General features: G+C 45.3%; 1 protein-coding gene across 1 annotated transcript in view; it reads left to right on the top strand.

The window, feature by feature from the left end:
- Positions 1-9,059, top strand: part of C8H1orf21 (chromosome 8 C1orf21 homolog) — a 107,307-nt gene extending 98,248 nt beyond the window's left edge. Inside the window, exons 5-6 of the mRNA XM_027463642.3 lie at positions 2,894-2,954; positions 8,297-9,059. Of these exons, the coding sequence (XP_027319443.1) occupies positions 2,894-2,954; positions 8,297-8,335 (100 nt within the window). The 3' untranslated portion in view covers positions 8,336-9,059. The remainder of the gene's footprint in view (positions 1-2,893; positions 2,955-8,296) is intronic.
- Positions 9,060-14,496: the final 5,437 nt, after the last annotated feature.

The raw sequence follows: 14,496 nt of genomic DNA, 5'->3' as shown, positions 1-14,496 counted from the left end.
AGGTTTATAATCTGAAAACCAGGAAAATTCGGATTGCAAAGGGGAAGGTAGCATTGTGTGGGAAAGGGCTACTTAGCTAAAAGAGCAGAAATAAACGCAGAAAAGATGTTTCTTGGAGGATCCTTCTTGCAGAATGGGTGTTATTTCAAAACAAAAAGTAAACAATGTACCAAAGTAAGATTGCAAGGGCTCTTCCCATACATAGGAAGATTCAGATTTCTGTATCTGGAGCCCTGGACTCAAAAAGCAACGTGTGTAGGGAGCCTGTAGACCAAGGCCAAGGAGCTGGTCCTCACTCTTCGTGATGGGTGCCAATACCTGCCGGATCCTCCTTCATCCCTGCACCATGCCTTGAGTTCTCAGGCACTTGCTCATCCTCAAAAACGACTGTGCTGACATCTTTGGCAAGCTACATGATAAAGTACGTTCCATTGAGGACTCCTGAGACATGTTAGAAACTCATGGAGTAACGGTGCCTGAAGCATAAAATGAAAGAAGTGGTATTTCATACCATTTTTATCCTGCTAGGAATCCCGTGTTTTCATAAAATGTGTTCCATCAGCCTGCCATGAAACATCTGAAAAAGCATTCACATGCCTTCTGATGTGCTTGTTAGAAAATAATGATTTCCACATTTCTATTTGGGGAAATTATTTTCTTCTGAAGGAATGCCCAAAAATTCTGCTTAGATTCAGTGGTTTTCTGTCTCGTATTCATTAACACTGTCAGTTCCCTGCTAACGTTTTTATAATTTCACACAGCTCCTCAAAACCAACACGCTGTCAGCATTTGTGTGTTGCATCTCTAAAATAGCACGGCAGTCTTACTGCCCAGCTAAACTTTTCAGAAGATCATGGCCTACCCCCAATGGGACTTCTGATGTATATGGCAGTGCAATGCTTTTTTTGCCTCCTCCATTTAATTTCCTTACAAATGATGGTTGATGTGAGTTGCAACAGTATCATCTCATTTCACTAGAAACTGGGTCTGTGCTGTTGCAAAGGGAAGAGTATGTTTCCAGTGCTCTCTCCATCTCATGAAGTGCTGTGCTATGAGGTGGGTCCTTTCCCTCCCTGCCATACTATTCAGGTCCTGCAGGGTCTCTGCTGGGGCTAAATTCCTGCATCTTATAAATTGGATATACCAGAGTCACACCTGGGCTCATGCTAACGCTGCCTTCTATCTGCTTAGAAGTCTTCGTGTTTCAGTTGTCAGACCAAGAAGTCGCTATGGGGCAGCAGCCTTTACCAACAGTGATTTCTGTCCAGTGGTAATGCTTGGAGGACTGAATTCTGCAATCTGCTGGGTTTTCTAAGTGTAGGGTTTTTTTTCAACTGCTTCTAAGAATTATTTTGTCATCTATAAAGTGAATGGGTCTCCAGGGCTGAGAGCTTGCCTACCCAGGGAGAGGTGGACTGCCTCTCTCTGAGTCACCCAAATGTGCAAGTGACAGGGTCTGCTGTCCCATACAAGCACTTTTTCCTTATCTCAGGTGGAGAGAAATGCAGATAGCTGGAGACAAAAACTCCAACAGCCACTGAAAGGTGAATTGTTCCGTCACCTGAATCAGCAGCTTTCGGTTTTAATGCAACTTCTGAGAACTTCTCTTGTGAACTGAGCCTCTGTTTATGTCCAGCATAGGTGTATCATTGTATATGTTCATCCCAGTATCAACTGAAGTATGAATGCTGAGCTTTGTAGGAAAGTGCAGTGAGCTGTTGGTTATCTGGGAGAAGTATTAACTCATTACAGCTGAAAGGATTGTACCAAAGGAGAGGAGTCTGAGATGGGACTTGAGCAAGGTGAACCAACTTTTAGTGTTGAAGAAAAGCTCCAAAAGCTGTGTGTCTTTGTGACCATTTGGCAGCACACTGTTATCACTGGCACCAGTGTCCCATCCTTCCTTTTTTCTCCTCCTTTTTCATCCTGCATTCAGTACCTGGCACTTCTCTGCAGACCCTATGTGTCAGGCACCCCAGACTCTCTTTGCTGCGTTTACAGAGGATGCTCCACCTTCACGTTGCAGAAGGGATATTGTTATTTCAGGCAAGAGGCTCTTATCACCGTGTAACTTAAACAGAGCAGACACACACCAAATTCCATCTGTTCGACATCCTTGTCTTTGTCTTTCTCATTCTTTCCTTTGTGTCTGACCTTCCTCTATTTTGGGATTGCAGGTCCCCCTTGGGGAAGGGTTTATTGTCTTATGCCACCATCAGCATTTTACAGACCGCCAGAAATAGTCTTTTGCAGCCAATCACTAATGCAAAACCCCATCACTAACCCCTAAACCTCTTGGTGCTGCAAAATTAATCAAAGTGAGTGATCTGCTGGGTCTGCAGGGTCACCCAGCCTGAGCTTGAAGCCATACGTGGGTACTTGAAGCAAGAGCCCAGATGTAGCAGTGCTCTTGTAACAGTGTCTCAGTGTAACAGTCTTCAAGAGCAAGGCTGTAATTTAGACCTTAATTTCACATTGCAGACATCTAATTTTGTGCTGTTGAAGCTGGTGGTCTGCAAAACCTTGTCTTGACACAAAGGGACAAGCCCAAGGAAAGGTAGCAGGCTGGTAAGTTCCTCTAATCAGCCTGACAAAGGGAATCGTTTTCTCTGGAAGCACACAGGTCCTAGTTACCGTCCCAAGTCTAGCACATGCACACAGAACCAAATGCAGTAATTTTTCTGTGGGCAAACCTTAGATTAACCCAAGAAAAGAGGAGGGGGGAGGGAAAGATTAAAAAACTGTCATTGTAGACCAAAGTATAAAGTGATTTATTTTCCACAGTGGTAAAAGCTTACAGTGAGGTTCCTTGACAGTTCTGGACTACAGCAGTGTCAGCATTTTAAATTGGGAAAAGTCCTGTTGGTACTGATACTCTGCCTTTGCCTTTCAGCATGCACATCTCTGAAAGCCAACAAGAATTCTTCAGAATGCTTGATGAAAAAATTGAAAAGGTAAGGAACAATACAGTAAACACCCATTTTCTTGCTTGCTGTCCCAGGCAGTGGACAGGCAGGTTTCCCAGCTCCATGGGGAGGAGAAGTGGACAGCATCCACGCCCTCCAGTACTTGAAGAGACCCTGGTCTGAGAACCCCCCATACCACTTGTTGTTTATAAAGTTCTAAGTCTTTTAAATTAAAATCCCAGCTTCTTTATTTATTGTTAAAGAATCGTTATACCACAACACAGATGAGAAACTGAGACTTTAGGAACTAAATGGGCTATTTGGATCATGTTGCCTGTCTACAACAGAAGTCAGAAGCGAGATTTCAACTCTTGTTTACACCTTGAGCTGATGTTGTACTCTTTATGCTTCATATTTTGGAGTGGCATACATTATTTAATATGTGGTATGAAATATTTGATTCCCCAGTTTGATTGAAGTAATCTGTACTACTGAATTGTAAAGAAGGAAGATTTTTACTTGGATGACTCTGAATTTCTGTCATTTTTGCCCACACTCCTGATCTTAGGAGCTGGAGTGCTACGATGGGTGAATCCCTTCTTTGTCTCAAGCAACTAATTTGTTATGCTACTCTAATAAAAAATACTTACAAAAGTAAAAAATGAGATTAAAAAGGAAGAATATGTGATGAGAAGTTGGGAGTTTGTAGATTCCTGAGAGAAGTATATACTAGTATAAATATATATACCAGTACTTCACAGGAGAAGGATTTTGCTTAACCTGTGACATCTCTATAAATGCACTTAAAAATAGAGTTTATGCATATCTGCAATAGAGCTACATCTCCTTTGAACAAATGCATTCACCCTATAAATACTTAGCTGCTTTTTCTGGACATCATCGCCTTCCATAATGTCAAACACAGAATGTCCAATGAAATGGATTTTCCAAAGATGTATCTTATCTACAGACCAGCCCATCTAATGACTGTATCTAATTATGAATTCAGGTTAGTTTTGTTTTCTAGATTTGTTTCAGGGCAGTAATACCATTAATTTGCCAGCTGCCACTTTGAGAAACAGTTGACCGTGTCTCCTTGCTGTTTGGATCATGCTCTCAGATCCTTGCAGGTGTTCTCCAGGGCTCTTATACTGATTTATTATATAGATCCAGAGACTGTCTATTAAGATGAAATACGTAGTTTTATCCATGAAAGAGACAAGACGGCTCCTTTGCATTTCAAGCTGCTGACATCTGATAAGATTGGCAGGGGTTAATGCACAGCTGAATACAGGATCTGCTGTGTATGGGATCCTCCTGTGCCTGAGAAAATTGTCTTCATAAGAGAAGTTTGCTTTCTAATTAGTCTTTGCCAGCAATATATTGTTTTTGTAGGTATCTGCCACAAGTACCAAAACGATCAGAAAATACTAGTTTTGTTTGATTTCTAAACAGCTTTCTGAGCCCCTTCTCCGTGGAAATGAAGGAGCAATGGAACAATTAAAAGAATTAAATCACTGAGCAACTCACTAATTTCAGCTGAAATAGGCAGCAGAAGGGGGGGCTGCCCGTGGTTGACGAGGGCCCAGACCATGTTGTAATGGTAATTTGGTAACCATGGCCATGTGTAGCACTATTCGTAACAGAGACACGCTGTCAGTCGCTGACTCTGCAGGCTACCTGTAGAAGCCTTACAGTCAGAGGGGAGATATCCCTCAACTTGCATTGAAAACCTGAGGGGTGCTGGGTCATTTAATAGGAATGAGTTACAACAATTGTAACACGCACAATAAGAATTATAAGGAAGATTAAAAGTGTGTTTTGGATTTAGCAAAGGGAAGCCTGGCTGAAATAAAATTTCTTTAATACAAGTCTAAATTCTAAAGGACATAAGCCGATGTTTTAGCAACTGAAAACAAAGTGTTTATGAGTCCTGGAGGTCAAAATATCCTTAAATAAATGATCTGAAGAACTTCTCTGAGACAAAGTTCATCGACTGTCGATACTCCACATGTGCTGTTTTCCTGGCTGCATGTATTGGAATGGCAAAGCTGAATAAACTTCTGCAAACGTAGCCCAAAGGTAAAAATCAGACTGTTACACCCAGTGCATGAAGCTTCTGCCTACCCAAATTCCATGTCAAAACACCGTGAAACATTCGTGGGGAGACATCTGTTAGTATCTCTGTTCGAGTGTCTATCCTTGAGAGAAGAGCTAGGACTGAACTTGCATTATGGAACTTTATGCAATTATGATAATTAAAGACATAGGATTTGTGGGGAAAAAAGAAATCCTAAAATAAAGCTTGATGCTGAATGCTGAGCTATGAATGCATTCAGCTACATTTTGGTTCTGCTTGAGTCAACTGGACTCTTTTCCGATAATCTTAGGGTCCCAGAATTTGAAAAAAAAAAAAAAAAAAGGAAGAAGGCCTGATGAGAAAGGCAGGATTATAAAGTGGGAGGATCGGAGTAGCTGGGTAGAGTTAAGGAGCTGACAGCACAGGAAACAGGAGTTCTGGAATTCATTTAATCCGCAACAGACCACGGAGCGCTTCTTGTGGCAGTGTTCCAGTGGCATAGCAACATGCATCCAAACAGGCAATTAAAAAGCTGAATGAATAAATGGCAAGGGGCTGTGCGGCTCTGTGTTTTCAGCCAACAGACATGGTGAAGGTCTGGTGGCAAATGGTGAACACAGCTTCTGCTTGACCAAAAGCTGGGTGTGCAAAGCATCGGGAGAGAAGAGGAGAAGGAATTAACAGGTCACCTGTGAGCAGCACCAGAGCTGGGACCTAGGGTGAAAGCTGGCTCACGTAGGAATGCTGCCAGCATCTGCCAGGAGCTGCATCAAGACCTCCTGGGGTTTTCATGTTGTCTGAAACTCATGTTGCTGTGAATGTAGTCATGGGCTTTACTTTCGGATATGGAATGGCACAGCCATACAAAGAGTTCAGGAAGAAAACAAAGCAGGGACAGGCAGTGGCAAGGAGGCAGCTTATCTGGGGACAGCTTTATTGTCATTTTTTGAAAATTTGGCTTGCCCGAAATCACATTCCAGCAGAGGACAACAGCAAGGCAAGAGCCTCCCTGATTAAGTGGGAAAGGTAAGGATCAGAAGTAGAAGTGGTTCACATGAGCTGAGCCATCAAGGCACAGCTGCCGCACCAGAGACCCGAGGAGGTGCAGAGCAAAAGCCACAGCAGCCACTGGACCTTCTCCTCCTTTTCTTCCTTCTCCTCAGAGAGGGGAGAGCAGAGGGTGAAACATTTGCCCTGGTTTTGCAGGAAAGAAGTGTAAGGACTTTTTTTTTTAAATTACCTAAATTCACACACTTGGCTTAAGATGCTTAAGGTCATCCTCCAAAAGTGGAAGTTGGATTGTGGAACTGCAGGGGAGGAAGACTGGGTTTCTCAGGAATTACCTGGACTTGAATGCATATGCTGCTATCTCATCTTCCTTGACATAGTTCATTTACACCCCGAATCATTAAAACTTCTTTAATGGCCTGTACTAGTTAGAATGATGGCCCATCCATCCTAGTTGTTAGCTGGTGTTCAGGGTAGGAAGAGAAATTGCCAAAGGGCTCATGTGGGTTTGTGCACTGCCCAACCACAATGTTGCTGCTTTTCGGGGGGCTGTTGCCTTCCCCCATTTCTTCTCATCCTTCCTACTACGCAGCTGCTCCCCCAGAAGCACACCATCCCTTAGGTCTGCACTCAGGTGCTACCTGTGCCCTTTGTTTCTGCTGCAGAACTCATCTCCCAGCTCCTTCTTGGTCTCTGTTTTGGTTTCTCCAGAGGGCCTTTGCAGCTTTGCAGGCCAGCTCACCGTTTCGAGTCGTTTCACCACCCCACCACAGTAATTTCCCACCTCAAGCACAGCAGACCTCTAATTGATCATGGGTGCCAACACTCCAGGCATCATCAACTCCAGCATCCTCCAAAACAATGGGGCCAGGAAGGCAAAAATGGATATTTTTTTACATGTTTTGCTGGACTGGGGCCACAGTGCTCAGCAGGACCAAAGCGCTGCCAGGCAGGAGCTGGAGGCCTCTCCTGGCTTTCTTCTGAGCAACACCAAGAGGAGTCCCTGCACATCACATCGACAGTGCAACAACAGAAGGCGGCAGCATCTAGATGCTTCCTGCTTCCTCTGATCTTCTTAGGAACACAGACTTCATTGTTAATGATAAAAACAAACAAACAAACAAATAAAAACTAGGGAATAAGCTTTAGACAAAAACTTTTACCCTAAAAACAAAATAGAAGTACTCTTAAGACAAAACCCACACGCAAGTATAATCGCTGATTCTGCATGCAAGCTGCCAGGCTGCCTTGCCCTCACTCTGGTGGTGTTCTTGGCTGCTATAAACCAAAAATGCCTTTTTTTTCCACTTGGTTTTTAAGCAGAGCTTTGCTCCACCTCAAGCACAGCAATTGGGGTGGCTGCAGGAGCTGTTTTGGTTCCTCCGTCCTGCAACGAGGCCTCTGCCTTCCCACCAGCTGGTGCATCAGCTGCAGGCCGGCCTGGCGCCTGCCTGCTGTGCTGGAGCAAGTGAAACGTGCCAACGGCAGCCCTGAAGCATTTCCCTGTGAAAAAATGCAATTTTAGTCTGTAGCATAGCACAGCGGGGTGGGGGATGGGGGGAGCTCTCCGTCCTGCCTTCGGACACTGTGGTAACGTGGACGCTGAGTTAGGTGGTTGGGCCCCTCCGTGCAGAGCCTGGTGGGCGCCGGGCCTGCACCTCACACCTCAGGAAGGCTCAGGAGGCGCCGCTGGTGTTTCAACCCGTGTTTTCCTCCCCTCCCCTGTTGGACTGTGCCACGCTGCCCACATGCGTTAGGTGGAAGGAGCTGGCTGGCGGCAGCCCAGCGACCACTGAGGGACACGGCCTTGAAGGCCACCTCCTAGATGTCGACATGGCTCCTTCCCCAGGGGTGCAGAAACGGGACTGGAGCACCTGGTGGCAGCAGCCTGGCTCTTGCCAGCACCTGAGGAGAGGCAGCATCTCTGCGCCACGGCGGGGCCTTGCTCAGCACCCTGGGCTTCAGCTTCTTTCCTTCCTTGTCTGGAGCAGCATGCTCCGTTGTCAGGTATTGAACCAGAGAGCAGAACAGCGGGAGGAATGGGAAGGAAGAAAAGGAAGAATTAAAAGTATGAGATTTACAGTGACAGAAAGGGAGTGACTTCCTGTCCTGGTTTTGTGCAGATCTTCCAGAAATGGTTGTAGGAGTTCCGCAAACTCCATTGCCTGTTTTTCAGTTTCTCTCTACCTCTGAACTTAAGTGTCCTTGTTTCACAGACCTGAAGTACATTATTTGTAACTATTATTTGCTATTTGTATCTTCAGTTAGTGATTTACAAAATACCTGGCTTTTTTCCTTCCAGGGTCGTGATTATTGTTCAGAAGAGGAAGATGTCACATAGTGCCAATTCTGCCAATCAAACCAGGAATACTACTGTGTAAATAGATTACAACCCAGTTGACACCTTTTGGAAGTCTTCTAGAGCAAACAGCACTACATAACAGAAGAAGATCATTTCCACATTATATGCTCCATTCAGTTACAGTGTTTCTTAATGAACAGATGAGGAATATTGCTAAGAACTCGTAAGGAACTGTTTTTGTTGCTGCTAGTTAAAACTTGTTGCAACTTTTCACTTTCTCTGTGTCCAGATACGCAGCAAATCCTTAAAGTTAATCTGAAAGACATTGTTGATTTTATTAAGGCTTCTGGCCTGTTTTCTATCTAATAAGGTAGTGTTATACAAAGCTTCCATAAGTGAACATTCAAGCATCTGAGAACACCCTACAGCTGTCTGTCAGTCCGTGTACGGGCTGGAGTGCTTATTAATGCTGGTGATTTCAAGCTTTGGAGATGGGATGTTTTGCCATGGCAGGCCTTGTTTCTCTGCTCAGAAGAAAGCTGAGAAACTATTATCCATTAAAAGCATGTTATCACTGAAATACTGGAAGTGATACAGGAGCGGGAATTTGTATTTTAAGAGGAAAAGAGTTTCATTTAATAGGTATCTTAATCAAGGACTAAGCTTGCAGTATTGGCTTTGCTGAGCACGAATGGGAGTGTGATCACAATCATTTTGAATCTCTTTTTTTCTAAGAAAATAAACATTTTACTGTTTTTATGTATTCTTGTCTTTTACCATTCATGCAACACAATGTTCTAAGAGCCTGGGAACAGGGAAGGCGAAACCAACCCTTCACATTTCTGACTCTGTGGATCTGATCTTTTAAAGCAGCTCTGTGTCAATTGGGGGTGTCTGTTGCATGTCCTGTAGAGTTTATTTTTCCATATTATACAGAGAGGATGCTATCTTCTCAAAAGCAGATGTAATATTTTTAACAAATACTGTCATGAGTAAAAAAAAAAAAAAAAAAAAAAAAAACACTCAAGGAAAAAAGACACTTTTTGTATTTATTCTTCAAGAAGAGATTGTTACCTGTGCTGATGTTTATTCTCCACACTATGATACCATGTGAGTGCCAGGTCTGCCCTGCATCCCAAGCAGTGAATCTTCAGGATGTAGGTTTCAGTAGTGTGTTGATGTCAGTGCACTGTGTGGGACTGTGTATGTCAAACAGACCATGAGACTGAATTTACAGTGTCATTTCTGATGTGACAGATGTCAGCTTTGGGCACGCAATCCAAAACCCTTTAAAGTACTCCATTTTTCACTGGCCTAGTTCTCAGGATCTTTTGCAAACCAGATTCTCTTAAAGTTTTTCAACTGAGTCCCTCAAAGATCCCTTCTGACTTCTGAAAATCTCAAAATATTAGGGAGTTTCGTCTCTAAAGAGATTTCCTCCATCACTCACTCTGAGTGGGCTTGGGCAGTCCACAGCAAAAGATTTTGTGTGAGTTCCCCCCGGCAATGCCATTAGTGCTGTCCCACACCTAGAGCCTGTCAAAAACCATAGTTTGCTTATGCTTCTTTCCCCACACGGGGCTTTCCTTTTGCTTTTGGCCACAGATGAGGCAGCGTGGTAGGGAGGACATGTCAACCTCAGTTTGAGCTGAGTGTTCCCTCAGAGGACTGGGACAACTCAAGTGCTCCGTAGTGTCAGTAGTTTTCCATGTAGATGCTCAGCATCAGGGTCCTCACTGGCAGATTTCACCACATGCATCTTTAACTTGTTAATGGTCAAAGATTGCTGGCCAGACCCTGAATCTTTGCTCCATTTTGGCAGCAGCTTTGGCAGTGCAGCTTTCCCAGAGATCTTGACCTCAGTGGAGGTGATTTTTCACTGCCTTCCTCCCATCAAATCATCCTTAGGTAGGGCTCCTGGGGTCTTGGTGCTATAGAGCCATTTTACCTGTTAAGCCAATGCTATCTACTGAGCCGTGTGAACGCAAGTGTATGTGCAGCAAGAAGGCCCTGTGGTGGTGCGATGGGGGGAGACGAGGCGTAGGGGTGTTTTAGAGAGTCAGGCTGTTCGCTTTGCTGTTGGGGAGGAGACCTGGAGGTCAAACATTACCTGAGAAGTTGGGTAGGTACAGAGTGAAAACATTTCATATATGTTATTGTGCTGCTTCAGGCAGAGTGTTCAGTGAAGGGAGCTGAATCCCAGCTCAGGGAAACTTTAAAATGTGGAATATGGTAAAATAAAAGTCAGATGTAGAAGTACCAGAGTGAGGTCAGAGGAGAGCTCCTAAGATGATCAGAGGCCTGGAGCACCTGTTGTACGAGGGCAGGCTGAGAGAGCTGGGCCTGTTTAGCCTGGACAAGAGAAGGCTGAGGGGAGACCTCATTAATGTATGTAAATACCTGAGGGGAAGGCGTTGAGAGAACGGAACCAGTCCCTTTTCAGTTGTGCCCAGTGACAGGACGAGAGGCAATGGGCACAAATTGAAACATAGGAGGTTCAATATGAGGGGGCACTTCTTTACTGTGAGGGGGGTGACAGAGCGGAGAGGAGGGTTGTGCAGTCTCCTTCTCCAGGTACTCAACCCCGCCCCCCCCCCCCGATGCCATCCTGCTCAGTGTGCTCTAGGTGATCCTGCTCTGCAGGTGGATGGACTAGCTGATCTGCAGAGGTCCCTTCCAACCTTGGCCATTCTGTGATTCTGTGGTAGATTTTTTTTTTAAAAGTCCTCTTTTTTTTTTTTTTTTTTATTATTATTAAAAAAAATGGTGCATACCTCTACCCACCAAACAGGTACATGCTCTCTTTGACCTTGATATTGGCACAGTCATCATCAGCATTTTCCTCTTCTTCAGCATCATCAGAAACAAGCATGGAACTGGGAACCTGTCACGTGCTTTGTAAAGGCCAGCACAAGATACCCACATGGATGCACTCCCTGCATCCCTGGCAGGGATGTGAATGCTGGCAGAATCTTTTAGGGACTAAAAACCTGTCTTTTTTTTTTTTTTTTTTTAAAGGGTTGCCAGTGCTGTCAAAGACAACACCCTTGGAGCATGGCCATTCAACGTGGTGGGGCTGGGATGATGCATCCTACCGTGTGGGAGACCCCCACTGATGAGCTTCACCCCAATTGCTGAAAAGCTATGTGAATGTGCAAGCTCTCTCTAGGGCTGCAAGCTCCAAAGCTAAGCCTGTATCAGGCGGCTGCTGCTCGTGGGCTGCTACATGGCAAAGTGCTGCCCTGCAATCCTGAATGCTTTCTGCTCAAATCAGGCAAAGAAGGAGACTCAAGCTTTCATTTCAGGATTTGAAGAGAGCAGCACCTCACCTTAATGCCCTGCTGGAGAGGTGGCTTTTCCTGACAGGCATTAGCTCAGCACGCAGTGTGGGTGGTGCACGCTGCCCTGCAGGCACAGGGCTGAGGCACCAAGCTCCCTGCATTGCTGCGGGCTCCCCCCCAGCCTTCAGAAGTCAGGGAATGTGTTCCTTCTTTCTCTACAAATAATAATAATAATCCTGAGACAAAAAGTTCTCAAGTGCTGCAAGAAACTAGAAAGATAGGTGTGGGAACAGAGAGATATTCTCAGGTTTTGGCATTCTGAGTTTGTGTCTATTAATAAACCCCCAGAGTGAGTCATATGGAGACGTATTTATTCACTGAGTCGGAGAGAGCTGCTACCCAAAATAGCAGCTATGTAATTTTTTATGATGCTGTAATGCCGGTGCAGTGAAGATTGACATCATTTAACAGAGATGCTCTCTGGCTGGCAATCAGCTTGCCTGTGTCGAGCCTTAAAATAAACATGAGAGCCACGTGCTTCATTACATAAAACAGCCGTGGAAGCCATCACTTGTGGGAAATGCCTTTTTCACATTTCCTGCAGATCCTGTTCCTTTTTTTTCCTTTATGCCTTGCTAAGACTTGTTCACAAATTTTCTTTGGAAGGTGAGGAGCAGAGAAAGTGGCTTTTGCTATGTAAGCAGGGATGGTGCACGTACATAAACCATCAACATTTACTCCATCATTGCCACGGAAGAGGTCCATAGAGGAAATCGTTAAACACATCAAGTTCAGCACGTCCATCTCTGAATTTCTCAGTGTTTCATCTCTGCTGGAGCACAAACCCCAGCACTCATAGCCTGGAGCAAAACAAAGGTGGTGGCTGAACCCAGTAAAGGTCCCGAAAGCAGAGAAATAGCTGGGTATGGTTTTTAAGGAACGGTGACACCGTTTTTCTGCATTTCCTCTCATTCTCGGACTTGCACTGCTGCCCTCAGGTCTGTCCAGGTTTTGCAGCCAGTGGGGCCCTGAAGGGGATCGGGATGGTCCTGGTGCTGCCCAGCTGCAGGGGCTGGTGCTCAGCACCCATCCCTCCTCCCCTGCACCTGTTAAAGATGGACTTGATTGCTAAAGATGGACTCACATGGTGTTGGTGTTTTAAAGTCCCAGGCAAATGGTACCTTATAGGTACCATGCCTGCTAGAAATGTTGATTAATACTATCTTTTTATGGAGCACTTAGAAAGAAAGCAGGACTCCTAATCCAGGCACCTTCTGGCCACTGTGAATGATGTTTTTTTAGGATGAGCAGTAGCTATGAATTTTTTGGCAGAGCCACCAAGTTCCCCCAGAGCTGGGTGATGTGAAAAGTTGAAATGTAAAAATTGGTTGGCAACACTGAATCGCTCGTGCCTGAGAAAGTCCCATGAGAAGCCAATTACAAACCTGCACATTACATCCCATCAGTACAACCACTGCCATAAAGTAATTATTAAAGCTGATTTTAATCTGGGGTGTGCAGGAGGGATATCAGCATCACTTCACAGCTCTAGCCTCACCCCTGCTACATTTTCTCATACTTAGCACACATCAGAAGAGAGACTAGCACTGGTCATGTCATTTCATTAAGTAGGCAATAAGTTGCTTCAAAGAATGGGATTGTGAAAAGCCTTCCTCATGGCTTTCTCTGCCTCTGCACACCTATGCCCTTGGTGTGCTGACTCCAAATACCCCTGTGCTGTCCCCATCGTAGCATTTCCTGTGCACCCACGACCAGCCCTGGAAAGGCAACTCGTCACTTTACAAACCAATTTCCCTTAATTCCCCTCATTCATTGGTTTTCAGACCCTTTCTCCTTCTACACTTACCTTCCTCCAGTGCAGGCTTCTCCCCACCTCTTTCTCCATGCAGCCCTGCCATGTGTGCCCCCAAGGAGGATAACTGTGGGACAAGGGGAATTAAACCAAAACGCTTTTTGAACACCCTGCTCTAAGGAGCCTTCAAGGGATGAGGAAGGCAGAAGGTGCCTTGCTCTGAAACACTCTGAGGCCTGAAGTCCTGATGCAAAGCCTCACAGGAGCAGAGGTCATAGAATCATAGAACATCCTGAGTTGGGCCCAACTCCTGGCACCACACAGGTCCACCCAAGAATTCAGACCATATGACTGAGAGCATAGTCCAAACCCTTCTTAAACTCCAACAGGCTTGGTGCAGTGACTGGGGAGTCTGTTCCAGTGTGTGACTACCTCCTTAGTGAAGAAACTCTCCCTGATATCCAGCCTGAACCTCCCCTGTTCACAGCTTGATTCCATTCCCTTGGGTCCTGTCACTGGTCACTAAATAGAAGAGATCAGCGCCTGCCCCTCTCTTCCCCCTCATGACAAAGCTGTAGGCCAACATGAGGTCTCCCCTCAGCCTCCTCTTCTCCAGGCTGAACAGGCCAAGTGACCTCAGCCGCTCCTCATGAAGGGCCCTCTAGGCCCTTCACTACCTTCACCATCCTATGGACCCTGAGGTGGCACAGAACAGCAATGGAAAAATCTCTCCTTTGAGACTTACCAGACCAGACCAGACCCTCTAAACAACAAATTTAAAGTATAGAAGTTGATGTATCATTTATACATAACAGTGCCATGGACCTGTCCCTGTGCTTGGCCACCCTCATGACACACCAGCCCCTTTCCTAGTTCCTGGCAGGGTGAGGCGCCTGCTACTTCCTCCATCCCACCCTCCCTATGCCCCATCTGGCCCTGTCCATGGCAGGAGTCAGCACCAGCCCCTCATTAAGGGGCATTATTAATGAAGAACCCAAGCAGTAATGGTGTCCCTACCACAGGCTTTGCTAAAAAGGATAATTAAAAAAAATCAAGGTAAACACAGCTGGCCAGGCCATTCAGAAGCTAGCGTCATTGGGAACAGC

Source organism: Anas platyrhynchos, chromosome 8, assembly GCF_047663525.1.
Source record: "Anas platyrhynchos isolate ZD024472 breed Pekin duck chromosome 8, IASCAAS_PekinDuck_T2T, whole genome shotgun sequence".
In the NCBI taxonomy this organism is placed as follows: Eukaryota; Metazoa; Chordata; class Aves; order Anseriformes; family Anatidae; genus Anas; species Anas platyrhynchos.
The sequence above is the reverse complement of the archived record's forward strand: the minus strand, read 5'-3'. Positions and strand labels throughout refer to the sequence as shown.